We start from the raw sequence: 22,364 nt of genomic DNA on the forward strand, positions 1-22,364 counted from the left end.
TAGGCATGACAACATTTGCTTTTTAAAGGAGACAATTCATAAGAAACGTAAAAATTCCTTAGAAATCTCCATTTACCTTTCCCATCGCAGGGATTTCTGTGGAAAAACCAACAGACCCAATCTTCACCCCTCACGGTGGACTCCGTTTAAAAACCTTCAGGAACCAGGGCCCCTTTTTATGGGGGTATCCACACTCCTAGACCCATAAAAGAAAAAAACGTTACGGGTTAGACCTCGTTTCTTCCACCACGAGGCCCGGGCACCATTTAATTTGGGCAAAAGAGACGCCGCTCACTGTTTTTGCTAGGGGCTCAGATGTGAGATACAAAGCCCTGTCTCTGCCAAGACGACCTCAAAAACACAGTGCTGTAAGTCAATAACAGGGAAAATTTTTAAAGAATACCACTAACAATAGGGCTGACTTGTCTTTTACCCTATGCCTACCTATTTTGTTGGGCATAGATTTCAGAGATCAGTTCCTCTTCAAGATTTCACTTACTGCAATGTTGCTTTTGGGAATCAGCATGAAAATATAGATAAATACAGTATTTTTGTTTAGATGTTGCTGGACACTGTGCGAAGATGAAGGGGGGGGGGGGGCACAGGGAGGCTGATGTGACTGATCCCCTGTTTACCAAAAGTGTGAACGGTGATAATGGTGAATACAACAATAAGGATAATAAAGAATTCCATTGGTGGGCAAATGGGCGATGAAACAGATATAAAGACAAACATAAAGACAATTTCTAAGTGTGCTGCAAAACAATTTGCCTAATAAAGGTCAAGCAAAACTTAACCAACATAAAAATCATGTTGGCGACCCCCAATGAGTTTTGTACACCAACACTTGGGGTTTTTCAAGGCACCTTGGTTTACTTTCACATATGAAGCTAGTCTACGCTATTCTGTTAAAGTGGTTGTATAGTCAATTTTGGGACTTTTACCTATAGGAAAGCCTATAATAAGGCTTACCGGTAGGTAAAAAAAATATCTCCTAAACCTGTACGGTTTAGGAGATATTCCCCTCGCAATGCCCCGCGGACTGCAGCGGCGCATGCGCACAGGGGATTCTCGGCTGAAAGTCCGGCAGATCCTGGAAGAAACGCAGAGGGAACATGTCAGCTCCCTCAGCGTGGATCAGGCCAAATGTCGGGGCCTCGTTCTAAGGTAAGTATTTCATAATGAGCTAGTATGCAGTGCATACTAGCTCATTATGCCTTTTCCTTTGCAGGTGAGTAAAAAATAAATAAAATAACTTCAGCGAGTATACAACCGCTTTAAGTCTTTTAGCCTTGTTAGTCTGACAATATTGTCAACGATTCTATTTTAAGTGACCAGATGGGATCTTTCTGAGGAGTGGAGCATTGTTTGCCTTTGTTTAGCATGAAATAATAAATAAATTGATTTGCAGTACCCCCTTTTACCTTTTATGTTACATAGTTAGTCAGGTTGAAAAAAGACAAGGCCATCCAGTTCAACCACAAAAAAAATTAAACAATATCATATAATCCCATATACCCAATTCTATGCTCACAGTTGATCCAGAGGAAGGCGAAAAACTCCAGCAGAGCATGATCCAATCTGCTACAGCAGAGGAAAATATTCCTTCCTGATCCCCCGAGAGGCAATCGCATTTTCCCTGGATCAACTTTACCTATAAATGTTAGTACCCAGTTATATTATGTACATTTAGGAAATAATCCAGGCCTTTCTTAAAGCAATCTACTGAGCTGGACAGAACCACCTCTGCAGGGAGTCTATTCCACATTTTCACAGCTCTTACTGTGAAGAAACCTTTTCTGTATTTGGAGATGAAATCTCTTTTCATCTAGACGTAAAGAGTGCCCCTTGTCTTCTGTGTTGACTGTAAAGTGAATAAATCAACACCAAGTTCACTATATGGACCCCTTATATATTTGTACATGTTGATCAATCCCCCCTTAATCTCCTTTTGTCAAGAGTGAATAGTTACATTTAGTAGGTGAGGTTGAAAAAAGACACAAGTCCATCAAGTCCAACCTATGTGTGTGATTATATGTCAGTATTACATTTTATATCCCTGTATGTTGTGGTAGTTCAGGTGGTTATCTAATAGTTTCTTGAAACTATCAATGCCCCCCCCCGCTGACACCACTGCCTGTGGAAGGGAATTCCACATCCTTGCCACTCTTACAGTAAAAAACTCTCTACGTAGTTTAAGGTTAAACCTCTTTTCTTCTAATTTCAATGAGTGGCCACGAGTCTTGTTAAACTCCCTTTTGCAAAAAAGTTTTATCCCTATTGTGGGGTCACCAGTATGGTATTTGTATATTGAAATCATATACCCTCTCAAGTGTCTCTTCTCCAGAGAGAATAAGTTCAGTGCTCGCAACCTTTCCTCATAACTAATATCCTCCAGACCCTTTATTAGCTTTGTTGCCCTTCTTTGTGCTCGCTCCATTTCCAGTGCATCCTTCCTGAGGACTGGTGCCCAGAACTGGACAGCATACTCCAGGTGCGGCCAGACCAGAGTCTTATAGAGCGGGAGAATTATCGTATGTTTGGAGTTGATCCCCTTTTTAGTGCTTGCCAATATTCTGTTTGCTTTGTTAGCAGCAGCTTGCCATTGCATGCCATTACTGAGCCTATCATCTACTAGGACCCCAAGATCCTTTTCCATCCTAGATTCTCCCAGAGGTTCTCCCACAGAGTATAGATTGCATTTATATTTTTGTCACCCAAATGCATTATTTTACATTTTTCTACATTGAACCTCATTTGCCATGTAGTTGCCCACCCCATTAATTTGTTCAGATATTTTTGCAAGGTTTCCACATGCTGCGGAGAAGTTATTTGTCCCAGCACAGAACCCTGGGGGACCCCACTACCCACCCCTGACCATTCCGAGTACTTCCCATTTATCACCACCCTTTGAACTTGTCCTTGTAGCCAGTTCTCAATCCATGTACTCACCCTACGGTCCATGCCAATGGACCTTATTTTGCACAGTAAACGTTTATGGGAAACTGTCAAATGCTTTTGCAAAATCCAGATACACCATGTTTACGGGCCTTCCTTTATCTAGCTGGCAACTCACCTCCTCATAGAAGGTTAGTAGTGGTTTTGGTTTGGCAAGAACGATTCTTCATGAATCCATGCTAATTACTACTAATGATACCATTCTCAATAAATTCAGTTCCTCTAATCTTTCCTCATAGCTGAGCTTCTCCATGCCTCTTATCAGTTTGGTTGCCCTTCTCTGCACTTTTTCCAGTTGCCCAATAACCTTTTTGAGAACTGGTGCCCAAAACTGAACTGCATATTCCAGATGAGGTCTTACTAATGATTTGAACAGGGGCAAAATTATATCTCTCTCTCTGGAGTCCATACCTCTCTTAATACAAGAAAGGCTTTGGAAACCACAACTTGGCATTGCATGCCATTATTGAGCTTGTGATCTACCAAAACCCCCAGATCCTTCTCCACTATGAATCCCCCCAGTTATACTCCCCCTAGTATGTATGATGCATGCATATTCTTAGGCCCCAACTGCATAACTTTACATTTATCAACATTAAACCTCATCTGCCACATAGTCGGCCAATTAGACAGAGCATTGAGGTCGGCTTGTAAATTGGAGACATCCTGTAAAGATGTCATTCCACTGCATAGCTTGGTGTCATCTGCAAAGACAGAAATGTTACTTTTGATCCCAGATCCAATATCATTTATAAAGATATTAAATAGTAAGGGTCCCAGCACTGAACCTTGGGGTACATCACTGATAACCTTAGACCATTCAGATTAAGAATCATTAACCACTACTCTCTGAATTCTGTCTTTTAGCCAATTTTCTATCCATTTACAAACTGATATTTCCAAACCTGTAGACTTTACCTTACACATGAGCCGTGTGTGTGGAACTGTATCGGATGCTTTTGCAAAATCCAAGTATACCATGTCCACCGCCACCCCACTGTCCAAGGTTTTACTTACCGTCTCATAAAAAGAAATCAGGTTTGTCTGACAACTTCTGTCTTTCATGAATCCATCCATGTTGTTTTAGGAGTTCCTGGTATTCATCACCAATGACATAAATATACAGTTCTGCCATTTGGTTTACATTTTGTTGTTTCAAGAATGCTTCCATGCTGTATGCTTGTCTCTTTCCAGACTGACAACTGGATATTAAGGAAAGGGTTAGCTACTGGGTAGGCCACTTTTAGACTTTTATTATTATGCCAAAACTAGAAGACTTTTTTTAACCCTCCAAAAATAGTTTGACCTATTAGGATGTAGTCCCTCTCTGGTCCCGATTACTTTGTCACTCTGCGACCCTTGCCAGCAATGGCAGAACTAGTTGCATACAAAGTCACAGTTTATTATTGTGGTACTGTAACACTGTACTTGGAATGTCCCTAGCAGATAGCAAAAGTCATGGATCAGAAGACTTTTGGCTCTGCAGACTGGACCTGTAGCCTATACTTGCCAAGTTTCCTGTAGATACCTACTTCTGTATTCTATCTAAGCATTCTATGCAGCAGATAATGTTGCCCTTCCAGGGGGCATCAAAATGGCTTACAAGCATGGAAAGAAATTATTGGCACACAAGCAAAAATCACATCACACATTAGTAAAATCAGAGATTTTGTATTTTATTTACCATACGCAAAGTTAAAATCATTGCGAAAGTGGCCATGCACAACACTTGCAGTTTTCATCAAACACCAACCCTGAGCCACAATTCATTGGGTAGGTATAATGCTGATTACATATGTAGAATTTATTGTGATCTAATGGATTTGCATAGATGCCATCTGATAGGCTGGAACAAAAATTAGGGTCAACAGATGAATCGTGAGTAGGTTTTGGAGTTGCCTGGGTGGTCGTGGTGGTGGTTGTAGTCGTAGTATGTGTTGTAGTGTCCTCTCCTGGAGATGATGTTGGAGGGGTAGGAGTAATAGGAGGATCTGTGCCTAAGGAAAAAAAATAACATAAGATTCAGACACAGAAATTTTTTCAGCATATTTTAAAATGAGCAAACAAATTCTGGTTGGCCGCACATCCAGTAAAATTACCTTTTATTTCAGCAAGTCCATAAAAACATATCCAAAGACACTAGTGAGCTATGACTAAGCTCGAAGGAAGCGTGAAACACATTAGCCAGTGTTGCTATTCTCCTCTATTTGTGTCTTTGGATATGCTTTTATGGATTTGCTGAAATGAAGGTGATTTTACTGGACATGCAGTCAACCAGAATTCTTTTTGCTCATTGGAATCCATGATGGACAGAGCCAGCACTCGATCTCTGTGTTAGTGGAGGTGGCGATGGGAGATTGGCTTACAGCTGTGTTCACACACATCTGTATTTTAAAAAACAATGCTTCCTTGCCTTGTGTGTATGCATTTTACCAAATTATATATAGGCTAGAACAAGGATGTGTGTTAGGAAGACCACAAACAGCATTAGGAGTTCTTAGACAAATGTGTGTTACATGTTTAATACCACTGGTATCCTACAATCGTGGTGGCACAAACAAATACGTTTAAAAAATTATGTCATGATCGGGTGTTTGTAGTACCTGTTATTTGACAGTGACAGGTATGAAAAACTAAGATAAGTTATTCTTTAGAAATTCTTTGTCATTTATATTTCATACTAAATCATATAACACATGCTTATCTTTGGTTGTATTCAACCAATTGAAAATTGGGGCTTAATAAGAGTGCATAATGAGGTTACTAATTAAGCTTTAGTATATGTCATCACCAAAAAGTATGTAGAAATTATGTAATTTTAGCAAACAGTAAATTTGAGCAAGCAATACATTTAGTAAGATACAATAAAAATGTATATAGACTGAAATAAAAATAAGTAAGGAAAACAAAAACTTTTTAACCACTTGCTTACTGGGCACTTAAACCCCCCTCAGTCCCAGACCAATTTTCAGCTTTCAGCGCTGATGCACTTTGAATGACAATTGCGCGGGCATACAACACTGTACCCAAATGAAATTTTTATCATTTTTTTCCAACAAATAGAGCTTTCTTTTGGTGGTATTTAATTACAGTTCGGAGTTTTATTTTTTGCTAAACAAACAAAAAAAGATGCAAAAAAAATAAAAAATCATGTTTAATAGTTTGTTATAAAATTTTGCAAACGGGTCATTTTTCTCCTTCATTGAAGTGCGCTGATGAGGCGGCACTGATAGGCTGCACTGGTGGGCACTGATGGGCTGCATTGGTGGGCACTGATAGGCTGCATTGGTGGGCACTGATAGTCTGCACTGGTGGGCACTGATAGGCATAGTCAAGGCGGCACTAATAGGCACAGATAAGGCGGCACCGATGGGCACAGATAAGGCGGCACTGATGGGCAAAGATGGGCACAGATAAGGTGGCATGGATGGGTGGCACAGATGGGTGGCACGGATGGGTGGCACGGATGGGCACTGATAGGTACCACTGATAGATGGGACTGATGGGCACTGATAGGTGGCACTGATAGGTGGCTCTGATAGGTGGCACTGCTGGGCACTGATGGGCGGCACTGCTGGGCACTGGTAGATGACACTGATGGGCACGAATATGTGGCACTGGGGTGCAGCACCTTTGTTGAGGCAGATTGTGGGCACTGCTGGGTGGCACTGTGGGCACTGCTGGGTGGCACTGTGGGCACTGCTGGGTGGCACTATGGGCACTGCTGGGTGGCACTGATGGGGGGCACTTACTTTTTTTAATATGGCACTGGCAGGGGGCAGGTGGGCACTGGCAGGGGGCAGGTGGGCACTAGCAGGGCTGGCCATGATCGGGACTGATGTCCCGATCACGGCCGCCGGTGATCGGCTTTTTTTTTCCTCCTCGCGCTGTCAGCTGTCAGGAATAATAGCCGATTACCGGCTCCGTTATATCACATGATCAGCTGTCATTGGCTGACAGCTGATCACGTGATAAGGGGTCCGGATCGACCCCTTGCACGGATCGGTGATCAGGCGAGTCTCGTAGACTTGTCGATCACAGAGCGCACCGCGTGCGCCCCTCAGGGGGCGCGCAGGGCGCTCGTGCACGGGACTACGTCTATTGACGTCGTCCCGGAAAAGGAGATCCGCGATGTAGCTGTCATTTGGCTATAGCGCGGATCTCAAGTGGCTAAAGAAGAAGTAAACCCTGATGAGTTTACTTCCTCTTTCATTCCCTGCAAAGGTAAAGCATAATGGACTACTATGCATCGCATAGTAGCCCATTATGTGTCACTTACCTGATACAGGAGCCAGCAAAGTCACCGCTGTCCCCTGTAGTCCGGCGCATCCATCTTCTTGGTGGGTCTCGCTGCTCCGCCGCTGTCATTTGGCAAAGCCGCGATGGCGTTACTCCCGTGCATGCGCACGGGAGCGGCCACTCGCGGCATATCGCCGTTGACCACGGCGCGCTCAGTGCGCCTGCGCGCCGCTCTATAGTGGTGCCTTTCTTTCGGCAAATATCTCCTAAACCATGTAGGTTTAGGAGATATTTCTTGGACCTACAGGTAAGCCTTAACCACTTTCAGACCGGACCATTTTGCTGGTAAATGACCAGAGGTCTTTTTACACTTTGGCACTGCGCTGCTTTAACTGGTAATTGCGCGGTCATGCAATGTTGTACCCAAACAAAATTTGCGTCCTTTTCTTCCCACAAATAGAGCTTTCTTTTGATGGTATTTGATTGCCTCTGCGATTTTTATTTTTTGCGATATAAACGTAAAAAGACCGCAAATTTTGAAAAAAAATTATATTTTCTACTTTTTGTTATTAGAAAAATCCAATAAACTCAATTTTAGTCATACATTTAGGACAAAATGTATTCAGCCACATGTCTTTGGTAAAAAAAAAGTCAATAATTGTATATTTATTGGTTTGCGCAAAAGTTGTCACATCTACAAACTAAGGTACGTTTTCTGGAATTTACGCAGCTTTTAGTTTACGACTGCCTATCTCATTTCTTGAGGTGCTAAAATGACAGGGCAGTACAAAACCCCCCCAAATGACCCCATTTTGGAAAGTAGACCCCCTAAGGAAATTGATAAGAGGCATGTTGAGCCCATTGAATATTTTATTTTTTTGCCTCAAGCGATTGAATAATGACAAAAAAAAAATTTTTTTTTTTTTTTTACACAAAGTTGTCACTAAATGATATATTGCTCACACATGCTATGGGCGTATGTGAAATGACACCCCAAAATAAATTCTGCTGCTTCTCCTGAGTACGGGGATACCACATATGTGGGACTTTTTGGGAGCCTAGCCGCGTACAGGGCCCCGAAAACCAAGCACCGCCTTCAGGCTTTCTAAGGGCGTCAATTTTTGATTTCACGCCTCACTACCTATTACAGTTTTGAAGGCCATAAAATGCCAAGATGGCACAAAACCCCCACAAATGACCCCATTTTAGAAAGTAGACACCCCAAGCTATTTGCTGAGAGGCATGTTGAGTCCATGGAATATTTTATATTTTGCCACAAGTTGCGGGAAAATTACAAACTTTTTTTTTTTTTTTTTTTTTTTCACAAAGTTGTCACTAAATGATATATTGCTCATGCATGCCATGGGCATATGTGAAATGACACCCCAAAATAAATTCTGCTGCTTCTCCTGAGTACGGGGATACCACATATGTGGGACTTTTTGGGAGCCTAGCCGCGTACGGGGCCCCGAAAACCAAGCACCGCCTTCAGGCTTTCTAAGGGCGTAATTTTTTGAGTTCACTTCTCACTACCTATTACAGTTTTGAAGGCCATAAAATGCCAAGATGGCACAAAACCCCCACAAATGACCCCATTTTAGAAAGTAGACACCCCAAGCTATTTGCTGAGAGGCATGTTGAGTCCATGGAATATTTTATATTTTGCCACAAGTTGCGGGAAAATTACAAACTTTTTTTTTTTTTCACAAAGTTGTCACTAAATGATATATTGCTCACGCATGCCATGGGCATATGTGAAATGACACCCCAAAATAAATTCTGCTGCTTCTCCTGAGTACGGGGATACCACATATGTGGGACTTTTTGGGAGCCTAGCCGCGTACGGGGCCCCAAAAACCAAGCACCGCCTTCAGGCTTTCTAAGGGCGTTACAGTTTTGAAGGCCATAAAATGCCAAGATGGCACAAACCCCCCCCCCCCAAATGACCCCATTTTAGAAAGTAGACACCCCTAAATTTAGGGGTACACTAGTGAGACTAGGTAATAAATGGCGGGTGCCCTGAAACTATAAAAAAATAACTAACCAACCAGCGTCACCTGTAACAGTTATATGGTGATCACTGGTGAAAGGGTTAACTAGGGGGCAATCAGGGGGCTTTATGCGGTAGTATATGGGGGTCCCTGGCGCTATAAAAAGCTGCGGCGAACCTAAATACCTACCTGCCTAACTAGCGTCACCTGTGACACTAATACAGCGATCAGAAAAACGATCGCTTATTAGGCTGGGTTCACACTGGAGCGATGCGGGAACGCCACGAATGCGCGGCGGGTTCCCGCATCGCATGCCTCCCGGCGGCAGTTCACACTGCCCTATGCGAACTGCTGGGAGTGTCAGTGAAATGTTAATGACACCCCCAGATCAGTTCGCATATCGCAGTGCGATCTGCAAACTTGGATCGCATGGTGTGAACACCCATGCGATCCGATTCTGCTGCGGACCAAAAAAAGGGTCCCGTGCGAGTTTGCGGCGGGTGCGACACGAATTCAGCCATACTATCTGTATAGCTGAACTCGAATCGCACAGAGATCGGATGTGATTTGCACTGCAGTGCGGTGCGAATCACATCCGTTCTCATAAACCGCTGCAATGTGAACCCAGCCTTAGTGACACTGGCGACGGGGGGTGATCACGGGGTTAAACCTTTATTGGGGGGGTTAGGGGGGTACCTTAGAACTAAAGGGGGCTAACCCTAACTGCCCTAACAGTTATTAGTCACAAATGACACCTGCCGGGTGATCAGGGGGTTAAACCTTTATTAGGTAATAAATGGCGGGTGCCCTGAAACTATAAAAAAATAACTAACCAACCAGCGTCACCTGTAACAGTTATATGGTGATCACTGGTGAAAGGGTTAACTAGGGGGCAATCAGGGGGCTTTATGCGGTAGTATATGGGGGTCCCTAGCGCTATAAAAAGCTGCGGCGAACCTAAATACCTACCTGCCTAACTAGCGTCACCTGTGACACTAATACGGCGATCAGAAAAATGATCGCTTATTAGGCTGGGTTCACACTGGAGCGATGCGGAAACGCCGCGAATCCGCGGCGGGTTCCCGCATCGCATGCCTCCCGGCGGCAGTTCACACTGCCCTATGCGAACTGCTGGGAGTGTCAGTGAAATGTTACTGACACCCCCAGATCAGTTCGCATATCGCAGTGCGATCTGCAAACTCGGATCGCATGGTGTGAACACCCATGCGATCCGATTCTGCTGCGGGCCAAAAAAAGGGTCCCGTGCGAATTTGCGGCGGGTGCGGCGGGTGTGGCGGGTGCGGCGGGTGCGGCGAATGGCTGAACTCGAATCGCACAGAGATCGGATGTGATTTGCACTGCAGTGCGGTGCGAATCACATTCGTTCTCATAAACCGCTGCAATGTGAACCCAGCCTTAGTGACACTGGCGACGGGGGGTGATCACGGGGTTAAACCTTTATTGGGGGGGTTAGGGGGGTACATTAGAACTAAAGGGGGCTAACCCTAACTGCCCTAACAGTTATTACAGTCACAAATGACACCAATGCAAAAAAAAAAAAAAAAAAAAAAAAATGACATTGGTGTCACTGTGACTGGGGGGCAGGGGTAATTGGGGGGGTGATCGGGGGGTAAAGGGGGGGTGTGAGTGTGCCTGGCATGTTCTACTGTGTGTGGGATGTGTTGGTGCAACTCACTGATCCGCTCTCCTCCGTGTCGGAACGAAAAATACCGACACGGAGGAGAGAATACATCACTTCCTCTCCTGTGTTTACATTACAGGAGAGGAAGTGATGTCACCGGGGATTTCCATTCGTCGGGAGCGATCGCGAGGGGGTGGCCATGAATGAATGGCCGTCCCCTCGTCCGGGATCGCTCCCGAACGAAAACCGACCGCCGCAGGCACCGGGCGGGGGCCCGATCGGGCCCCCGACCCGCGGGAGGCAAAGGACGTACATATATGTGCTTATGCCTGCCCGTGCCATTCTGATGACGTAGATCGGCGTGAGGCGGTCGGCAAGTGGTTAATCTAGGCTTACCTGTAGGTCAAAGCTGGTTGTAAGGGTTTACAACCACTTTAAGGCTATACATGCATACTGTATATACATAATACTCTTATACCTGTTAATGCTCCCTTTAATTTGCTGATTAGTGGATATTTGCCCTGGTTGCAAAATGTTCCCAGATAATCATCCAAATCAATGGCCCAAACCATGCCTCCACCAAATCCTCCTTGCTTCACAAATTCAACCTGAAAAGAAAACAGCCATCAACTATGAATTTCTTGCATGCCATACTTGATTTCAGGCATTGGATTACACAACTTTATTTTTATTCTTGTTTAGGAAGTAAATCAATAAGAATGACTAGACAAAAAGTCAATTCAAATGTAGGTATTATTTCTGTCCTTATAATGTATCATTTGCACGTTATCAAAAACAAGGTAACAACAGATCTAGAACATAAATAGAATAATTCTGAGAAAAAAGTTGGTAGGTTTGTACATATTAGATTCAAAAAAGAGTGTACCGTGTCAAAATATTTGTCACAAATTTCCTTAAAATGTACCTTATAGGCATAACTATCTACTGAGTCATATCCAACCCACTGGTTGCCCTTGTATGCATATGGAACCTTCTGGTCATCCATCCATACCACTGTTGCTCCAGAGAGGAAGGAACAAATCTGTATTAAAGTAATACAAAAATAATTACAGGTAATTACAACTTAAATGAAGCATGAATATTATGTTTTTAATTAAAGCTAGCAAATCATTTTATCTAGCAAAAAATAAAGATTTGGGCACCAAACTATGTATTATAGACAACTGCACAACATCAAATAAAACAAGGTAGGCATGTAGATTGCACTGCTCTGTTTAACCCTTTCATGCCTAAGCCTATTTCTGACATTTGTTGCTTAAAAGTTAAAATCTGTATTTTTTGTTAGTAAATTTCTTAGAACCCCCAAATATTACATATATATATTTTTTTAGCAGAGACCCTAGAGAATAAAATTGTGATTGTTGCAATATTTTATGTCACACGGTATTTGCACAACGGTCTTTCAAATGCACCTTTTTTGGGAAAAAATACACTTTTGTGAAACAGTAAAGTTAGGCCAAATTTTTTGAGAAAGATGATGCTACGCTGTATAAATAGATACCTAATGTGTCATGCTTTGAAATTGCACACACTCGTGGAATGGCGACAAACTACTGTACCTGAAATTCTCCACAGGCGATGCTTTAAAAAATTTAACAGTTACCAGGTTCCAGATGCAGAGGAGGTCTTTTGCTAGAATTATTGCTCTTGCTCTAACGATTGGTGCAATACCTCACATGTGTGATTTGAATACCGTTTATTTATACGGGCATGATTTACACATGCGTTTAATCACACACATAGGTTGGACTTGATGGACTTTTTTCAACCTCACCTACTATGTAACTATGTATGTAACTATGTTTTCTTTGCTGCGCAAGCTCACTGGGACGGGGGATGCTTTAAAAAAAAATATTTTTTCTAACTTATTTTTATTTTTCATTTTTTTTACATTGTTACTTAAAAAATACATTCTGATCACTTTTATTGCTGACACAAGGAATGTAAACATCCCTTGTGACAGTAATCGGTGGTGACAGGTACTCTTTATGGAGGGATCTGGGGTCTAAAAGACCCCAAATCCTGCGTTTTCACTTCAAAGTATTCTGATCACCAAAAACTGCAATTCTGAACACTGTAATTTTTTTTTAAATCAGCGCCATGTCAGCCAAGTAAACCAGAATTGACGTCATGACGTTGCTTCCGTGTGTTTACATAGGAGACTGGAACAAAGCCGTTTCCGGCTTTGCTTCAGTCTCTGCTGGTGGAAGTGCTGGATCGTGGATCAGGTCTCCCAGCGGGAAGAGTTCCTTTAGGATAACAGCCAAGCGGCTTTTAACTGCATCAGTTGTTATCCCTAAAGAGCTAACCACCCGCTCAGTACCTTGGTGATGCCTGATATAACCCCTTAAAGCATCAAATTGGTCTGCATGGCTGTGGTCCCAGAAGGAAGCCTCTCCTAAAGATGCAAACTAAGGACATGGATTACTGGAACCATGTACTGTAGTCTGCAGAGACCAAGATTAACTTATTTGGTTCAGATGGTGTCAAGCGTGTGTGGCGGCAACCAGGTGAGCCTACAGTCAAGCATGGTGGTGAGAGTGTCACAGTCTGGGGCTACATGAGTGCTGCTGGTGCTGGGTAGCTACAGTTCATTGCGGGAACCATGAATGCCAACATGTACTGTGACATACTGATGCAGAGCATGATCCCCTCCCTTCAGAGATTGGGCCGCAGGGCAGTATTCCAATATGATAACGACCCCAAATACACCTCCAAGACGACCACTGCCTTGCTAAAGAAGCTCAGGGTAAAGGTTTGATTAGGGCTCATCATTTCTTTAAATCTCAAAATATCATAACATTTCCATACTTATGCAAAACATATTCCCTTCCATACTTAGAAACCTTTCAATATCTCCAAATAATTTTTTTTTTGAACACAACAAACCCACTGACACAAACCCCTGACTTCACGGTCTTTGAAAATGCTTGCAAATCTGACCCCCATAGACGTGGTCTTATTTCTGCCATATATGAACAATTACTCACTCATGTAACCTCTTCTCATACACAAACAAATGGGAAACTGACCTTCATCTTCAACCAAACAAACTAGACTGGTCTCAAATTTGGCAAATAACGAAATCAGCCACGCCTAATATAGTGGCTCTTGAAACAAATTATAAGGTGCTAACTAGATGGTATCTGGTCCCATCCAGAATATCCAAATCCCCCCCCCCCGATATCCCTCTCACTGTTTTCAAGGCTGTACTCTGGGTTCACATGTTAATATCTGTTGGGAATGTCCTATGTCCTATAGCAAGCTCTTTTTGGACAGAAATTTTCAAAATTCATTCTACTATGTTCAACATAACCCTTATACCTGTTCCCTCAGTAGCACTCCTGAACAGAAAACCACAAATCATAACGCACTGCCAATTCAAATTACTTATTTTTATAACCACGGCACACAATCTGTGATACATGCTAAAACTGAAGCTATACTGCTATATAAAGTTACTAATTTTGAATCCATACCTTGAACTATATTTATAGATGCACAGGTGAGTAATAAAGTGCATAAATAATATATTATGTTTTTCTATTTTATTTATTTTTTTACTTTTTACCAATTTTGTTGTCACATTGGTATGCATTAAGCACTTTCTGTTTTTATTTTAATTTGTGTTATATGTATATGGTGGCACCATGTAATGGTTAGGTTTATATATTTTAATCAAATTTATTGAGTCTGGTTCTGGCACTATTTGCACTTGTGCACTTTTTTTCCAGTTGTGTGTTTACATTTGTGTGCGCATTATTTGCTTGCCACAGATTGCACCTGCACTTTATACCAGCTGTGTGTTTATTTTTATTTTTTTTTACTTTATTTCTTTTTTAAGGTATTTATTGTGTTTACAAAATACATCAAAATTAAATCCCCCCCTTCCTCCCATGGCCTTATCAGATAAGAATATAACAACATTATTGTTATATTGTTTATTATTTATGCACTTTATTATTCACCAGTGCATCTAAAATTATAGATCAAGGCAAGGATTATTAGGTATAGGACCTATCTAGCGCAGCGTATGTTATTTTTATTTTAGGTTTATTTTTGTTAATTATCTAATATACCAACTGTACTAGAAGTTTGAATAGTTGGGATTTTTGACCTACACACCAGATAAAGCCAAGCCAAGAGAAGGAACTTGGCCCTGGTTTAGCCTAATTTATTTCCCCAGCTATTATACAACACATTAACTTTAGATTTCTTTATAGGTTCATTCAATTATAATCTCTTCATGGATGACATAATTATATTATATTATTTCAATCAATCTAATTTCTCAATTATTTGTCATCAAATAGCTGCCATGAAGCTATGATTATGACACTTCATGTTACTTAATCTTATCCTACAATCCACTATGTTATCTATTTTAATTTACATTTATAAGAGTTACTTTCCTGAATGAGTACAATTTTTTCTACTATACTATTGTACGTGTCCTGCTAATGGAATATCGATATTTCTATTATATTATTGTACATGCTCTGTTAATGCAATTTTTCTGATAATTATAAAATTCAATAAAATATTTGAAGAACGCTATTTTGTATCAAGTTGTTATGGGTAAAGTTCCACTTTAAGTACCTACTGGAAATACACAATAGTGTCTCTACAAAGAGACATTAAGTCCATCAATAATGAATAGTTTTTCTTTACTGATACCTCAAAGTATGCCCAGTATCCAGCCTCTTCAGTGTAAGGCCCAGGGGACCCAGCTCCAGCAATGGGAGCTCCAACATTTGTGTTTGATCCAGATAAAGTGAAAGAACGACCATAGGTAGGGAATCCCATGATGAGCTTCTCTGCTGGGGCGCCCTTTTTCTTCCAGTAGTTCATTGCATATTCCTGTTTGGAAAATATATAGCACATGAATTAGGCCAAATAATTTTCATTGGATTATGTATTTGTATGCTTATTTTGCAGACTGGTAAGTGTTCATACATACAGGCATCATTTGACAGCATTTTTAAACTCTTTTTGAGCCTCCTCAAGGACAGGGATTAATTTGTGCCTACACAATCATGTGCAAGAGTACCAGCATCACTGCAAATGAGCCCAACGTTATTTGGGCTCCTGACTGCCTTGAGGCTAAAAAAATGCAATTTAATCAGTGCTGAATACAAACTTGGTCTTGTAGGTATTTGGAAAGCACTTATTTAATGAGGACTCCCAGTTCCTGGAGAAATATCTAATATTCTAAATACTTATTTTTGTACCTGGAGAGTTTTGCTCTGGCATCATAAAAGCTTTAAAAAAGCTAAGCAAATGTTACCTAACCTTAAAGAAATGCCAAAGACTGTTACGGTAAAGAGGATTTGACAAACTTTAAAGGGCCATTTATTTTTTTAAACATCTGATCCCATCCAACATCTAATCCCTTGAAATTAGAGGGACACGGGCAGCACCTTTTTTTTTGTTGCTGTGAAGGCCCGGCTCAAGGTCCGGCAGACGCTGTCAGCTGTCAGCTCCCTCAGTGTTGACTGGGATCAGATGTCGAGGCCTCGTTCTAAGGTGAGTATTTCATAATGAGCTAGTATGCGCTGCATACTAGCTCATTATGCCTTTGCCTTGCGGGCTTTTTTTGTTTTAAAAAAAATGTGTGAGTATACAACTGCTTTAAAGGAATAATATTTGCTTTTTTTTGACAGCACTACTGAAACCACTTCTTATTCTTAAATTTATGTAAAAGAAGAACCCCGGTCCATCATTTCCACCAAATATAAATAACAGAAAATCTTATAATGAGGAGATATAGATCAACTATCCAAGACAAACATTTTGGAGAGGAAATATATACATTCAAAATTGCACTATGGGACTTTATAGGTGCCAAATAAAACTGTACTTGACAATGGAGGGGATTCTTCAAAGCTGCTGTGCGACTTTTCTGGCATTAAAGTGGTTGTAAAGGCTGAAGGTTTTTTTATCTTTCTGCATTCCATGCAGGGAAGTTAAAAACCTTCTGTGTACTACCCCCCCCCCCCCAGCCTCCCCTAATTCCTATCTGATCCCCATCTTGATCAAGCGCTCTCCGGGGTCTCTCTCTCCCCATTGGCTGAGACACAGCAGTTGGAACTTTTGGCTCCCACTACTGTCAATCACAGCCAGTTAGGAGGGAGTCTTATAGACACACAAAGCAGGGCTCAGGAGCATGCACACACAAGTCCTCACAGCAAGCTTGCTGTGGGGGCACTTAGCAGGGGGGAGGGGCCGGGAGCACCATCGGGGGACAAAAGAAGAGGAGCATCAGGGATGCTCTGTGCAAAATCATTGCACAGAGCAGGTAAGTATGACATGATTGTCATTTAAAAAAAAAACTGTTAATGTTTAATGTTACTTTAATTGTTCTTGTTAATGTGCTGCGCCTAATTCAAAAAAACATCTGTGACCGTTTTGACTTGTCTACCAAATTCAGGTCATTTTGTTCTACTTCTATGTTTTGGTACGACCCCTGCTCCAAATTAAATATAAAATGCAGACAGTTCCTATATATTACAAAATTGGGACCAACTTTCTTTTAGCATACAGAGCCATATTTTGCAAAAGTGTCTCACATGCGTTCTAAAAGTGACACAGCATGTGCAAAATTCAAGTACAAGTTCTAGACAGGTATGTGAACTTGATGCATGCTAGTGGCAGCCTGTCTATAGAGGGTGCACGGGCACCACCTCCCCTATCCATGCGATCTACATGGCGTCGGACCATAGATTCCAAAGCGTGGTGGGTGCTTGTTTTTTTAGAGCCAGAGGCTCTAATAGGCTTCAAAAAAGGGTGGGCTCGGAGCGCAGAGCAATGGATTCTCGCTATTATCACACTAAAGTTCCTCCCAGTCAATCCGAAGGCAGGTCTGTGAGACCTGTTTCCCGACTGGCCAAAGGGTCAGCGTTTTGGTGGGAGAGGAGACACAGGACGGAGGAAGTTGAAGGAGCAGACACTGGAGCCGCCGTGGCAGCTGCCAGCAATCCAGGAGAGGAGGAGAGGACATCACAGCCCGCCACATGAGCGGGTAAGTGCCAGACCATTCACGGGGGGGTATGTTTCTGTGCCATACCGGGGGGGGGGGGGTGTTTGTTTGCGACCCCCTACTTTCAGAGTGTAGATACTTTTGTAAAATCAGTCTGCACCAGGCTTCATGAATTCAAGGGAATATTTGTATTAAATATAATATTTAAAATGTTACATTGTAATGCAAATATTGTCTAGTGCAGTTCTTTTGGCACCTATAAAGTCCCACATTTCAGTTTCAAATTATAAACTATAATTATTATTACAGGTATGTGGTGCCTTGAGCAGCCATCAGTCCAGACAAAGTATGCAATATGTAAATATGCACTTTAGAACCAAATTTGATTGGTTGCTTTAGTTATCTTACACAGTTGAAGTATTCATTGTCTCCATAGTCAGCTTGTCCTTTGTGCAATGGACTGTTATGACCAGTCTGTGTATCCCAGTCGCCATGAAAATCATATGTCATAACGCTAATAAAATCAAGCAACCTGTATAAATACAAATGAAGAAAAAATAAATCAGTTAAAAGTAATTTTATTATGCTTATTATACATTAATTCCACAGTGCTGTCACTTTAAATTGTCTTTTTGCTATTTGGACTGCTGTTATTCACAAGGCGCACACAAATTGGTCCTTGTTGTATTAAATGTCTCTACTCTATTCACAGTGCTGTCCTAAAATCATATCAATCTATTTCACCGATAAAGTGCAATGAACTCATTCAAAAAAATATACATGCATCCAAATAATAAATGGCTATATGTAAAATTATTTTCCTGCATCAAAAATATATATAAGTGCTTTAAAAAGTATGTTTATAGTGCTCCATATGCAAGATGCTCCAGTGCAACTTCTATGTGAATATACAGTATAAAGTGCCTAGGTGCAGCTTATAAGCTTTCCGTGCCTCATACATCACCCTGTGTCTTGTAACACTCACCAGATCTCTTTGACTTTTTGCTTTTCAGCTACAAAATCTCCATAGGCTTGTGAACATGTAATTTTAAGCATTTATTTTCATAAAACTAAATTATATATAGCAAAGTCCGAGGTCCCTTGAGGCTTACTGGTGACCTCCAGAGTTAGCGACAGCTGACATCCTTCTGTGTAGAGTGTGTTACAAGACAGGGTGGGTGTACTGCAAGATGAAATGGTGGGCGCCAGACACTTTTTCAATGCAAAGAGATTTATTGTCTCTTGAACAGAACTGTGGTAGAGAGGGTTAGGGCCAGGACACCCTTAAGTAGATACAATGATATTTGGCAGATTCTGAGACTTATTATAGGTTGTTAGCTATGCAGGTGAAGGCCTCCAGCCTCTTCTGTATAGGTAGGACTCCTATAGATAGGTCTCCTATGGTAACAATCTTGTAGCAGTTACTAACGGTAGTAGTATTCAACTATTGGCAACTTAAACGGTTCTCTGCTTATTCTGCAGTCACTCACTGTGGGCTTTCACTCAACAAACTCCTAGTCTTTCAGTAGACTTCAGATTCAATAGCCACTAGAATGATCCCCTGAGCTCTTTCACTTGTAGCAATTAGTATCTTCCTCAAGCGTCACCCCACTTCCCTGTTGGGCCCCTGGCTTGGCACTAACAGGTACTCTTCAAGCGTCACCTCCGCTGACACGCTAGGTCCCTGGCTTGGCATTTGCTGAATTTTTCCCACTTCTTCACAATCCCCGGCTGGGGAGAAGTCTACTCTGGCATTCGCCTCAGTTTACTCACAGTGATCTCCAGTAACAAGGTAGATGCTCTCTTAGTGGCCCGGGGCAGTACAACACACGTCCACCCAGACAGCCATCTGGGTGGCACAGAACCCCGATCACCTGACTCCACCTAAATAAATAGATGCTCCCAGCAGGCCAAGGGACCAAACAAAATCTCTGCCCATTGGCTGAGACACCCATCCATTTATGTCTGAGCTTGCAAAGGCCCTTATCTAGTCACCAGCATAGCACCACCTTGTGACAGAAGAGAAAAGGTGCAACAAGTCCAGATTTAGAGAGGAACCAATTGTTCTCCTAACAGTTGGCCAAGGCGACTCCGCTTGGCAGATAAATTTGATAGCAACCCTGTCTAAACATCAGGGTGCTACATATACTATATGGGGTCCCCTTCTGTCCCCTTGTATGATATCTGAGGAATGGATAAACAGTGGTTGAAGGAGAGTGCTGGAGGAGTGGAGGAGCTGTCTTATTCCTGCAAAAGACCCGGGAGGGAAATATCCACAAGCCTATGGAGACTTTGTAGCTGAAAATCACAAAGTCAAAGAGATCTGGTGATTGTTACAAGACACGGGTGGTGTATAAGCCACAGAAAGCTTATAAGCTGCACAGAGGCCCTTTATATACATCTCACAAAAGTGAGTACACCCCTCACATTTTTGTAAACATTTTATTATATCTTTTCATGTGACAACACTGAAGAAATGACACTTTTCTACAATGTAAACTAGTGAGTGTACAGCTTGTATAACAGTGTACATTTGCTGTCCCCTCAAAATAACTTAACAAATAGCCATTCATTTTTAGACGGCTGGCAACAAAAGTGGGTACACCCCTAACTGAAAATGTCCAAATTGGGCCCAAAGTGTCAATATTTTATGTGGCCACTATTATTTTCAAGCACTACCTTAACCCTCTTGGGCATGGAGTTCACCAGAGCTTCACAGGTTGCCACTGGAGTCCTCTTTCAAGCCTCCATGGCAACATCAAGGAGTTGGTGGATGTTAGAATGCTTGTGCTCCTCCAACTTGCATTTGAGGATGCCCCACAGATGCTCAATAGGTTTTAGGTCTGGAGACATGCTTGGACAGTCCATCGCCTTTACCCTCAGCTTCTTTAGCAAGGCAGTGGTCATCTTGGAGGTGTGTTTGGGGTCGTTATCATGTTGGAATATTTCCCTGCGGCCCAGTTTCCTGGGGGGGGGGGGGGGGGATCCTGCTCTACTTCTGTATGTCACAGTACATGTTGGCATTCATGGTTCCCTCAATGAATTGTAGCTCCTCAGTGCTGGCAGCACTCATGCAGCCCAGACCATTACACTCCCACCACCATGCTTGACTGAAGGCAAGACACTTGTCTTTGTACTCCTCACCCGGTTGCCTCCACATGCGCTTGACACCATCTGGACCAAATACGTTTATCTTGTTCTTATCAGACCACAGGACATGGTTTCAGTAATCCATGTCTTTAGTCTGCTTTTCTTCAGCAAACTATTTGTGGGCTTTCTTGTGCATCATTTTTAGAAGAGACTTCCTTCTGAGACGACAGCCATGCAGACCGATTTGATGCAGTGTGCGGCGTATGGTCTGAGCACTGACAGACTGACCCCCCACTCCTTCAACCTCTGCAACAATGCTGGCAGCAGTCATACGTCTATTTACCAAAGACAACCTCTGAATATGACGTTGAGCAGGTACACTCAACTTCTTTGGTTGACCATGGTGAGGCCTGTTCTGAGTGGAACCTGACCTGTTAAACCTCTGTATTGTCTTGGCCACCGTGCTGCAGCTCAGTTTCAGGGTTACATAGTTACATAGTTAGTCAGGTTGAAAAAGGACAAGTCCATCCAGTTCAACCACAAAAAAAAACAATATTATTATATAATCCCATCTACCCAATTCTATGCTCACAGTTGATCAAGAGGAAGGCGAAAAACCCCAGCAGAGCATGATCCAATCTGCTACAGCTGAGGAAAATATTCCTTCCTGATCCCCCGAGAGGCAATCGCATTTTCCCTGGATCAACTTTACCTATAAATGTTAGCACCCAATTATATTATGTACATTTAGGAATTAATCCAGGCCTTTCTTGAAGCAATCTACTGAGCTGGACAGAACCACCTCTGCAGGGAGTCTATTTCACATCTCTTACTGTGACGAAACCTTTCCGTATTTGGAGATGAAATCGCTTATCCTCTAGACTTAAAGAGTGCCCCCTTGTCCTCTTTGTTGACTATAAAGTGAATAACTCAACACCAAGTTCACTATATGGACCCCTTATATATTTCATATCCCCCCTTAATCTCCTTGGGGTCTTGGCAATCTTCTTATAGTCTAGGCAGAGCCAGACTGGGAATAAAAACCAGCCCTGGAAATAATTTCATACCAGCCCCATAGCATTATTATATCAGCCCAACAACATAGTGTCATTATTTTCTTGTTCATAAAAGGGGAAACCATACACTTTAAAGCACATTTGACATATTATATATATAGATCACATAGGGCTATATATATATATATATATATATATATATATATATATATATATATAAAAGAAGTGGAGGAATCATCAAGGGGGACAACTGGGACTCTGCGAATGTGGGGGTAGGGGGGGGCTCTGTCGACCATAATGCAGACATGGTACAGGAGATCAATGCAGCCTCACCAGTGTCCATCAATGCAGCCTCACTGTGCCCATCAACGCAGCCTCACTGTGCCCATCAACGCAGCCTCACTGTGCCCATCAATATAGCATCACTG

At 42.1% G+C, this 22,364-nt stretch overlaps 1 protein-coding gene across 1 annotated transcript in view; it reads right to left on the minus strand.

Moving 5' to 3' along the window:
- Nucleotides 1-4,659: 4,659 nt before the first annotated feature.
- The window catches only part of LOC143984143 (acidic mammalian chitinase-like), a 38,154-nt gene continuing 20,449 nt past the window's right edge, over nucleotides 4,660-22,364 (minus strand). The window contains exons 7-12 of the mRNA XM_077484455.1: nucleotides 18,239-18,362; nucleotides 15,529-15,711; nucleotides 11,756-11,872; nucleotides 11,309-11,438; nucleotides 5,031-5,057; nucleotides 4,660-4,961 (exon numbers count right to left, since the gene is read on the minus strand). Coding sequence (XP_077340581.1) covers nucleotides 4,660-4,961; nucleotides 5,031-5,057; nucleotides 11,309-11,438; nucleotides 11,756-11,872; nucleotides 15,529-15,711; nucleotides 18,239-18,362 — 883 coding nt within the window. The remainder of the gene's footprint in view (nucleotides 4,962-5,030; nucleotides 5,058-11,308; nucleotides 11,439-11,755; nucleotides 11,873-15,528; nucleotides 15,712-18,238; nucleotides 18,363-22,364) is intronic.

The sequence above is a fragment of the Lithobates pipiens genome, unplaced genomic scaffold (genome assembly GCF_037356315.1).
Source record: "Lithobates pipiens isolate NorthernLeopardFrog02 unplaced genomic scaffold, aLitPip1_a1.2 Scaffold_16, whole genome shotgun sequence".
In the NCBI taxonomy this organism is placed as follows: Eukaryota; Metazoa; Chordata; class Amphibia; order Anura; family Ranidae; genus Lithobates; species Lithobates pipiens.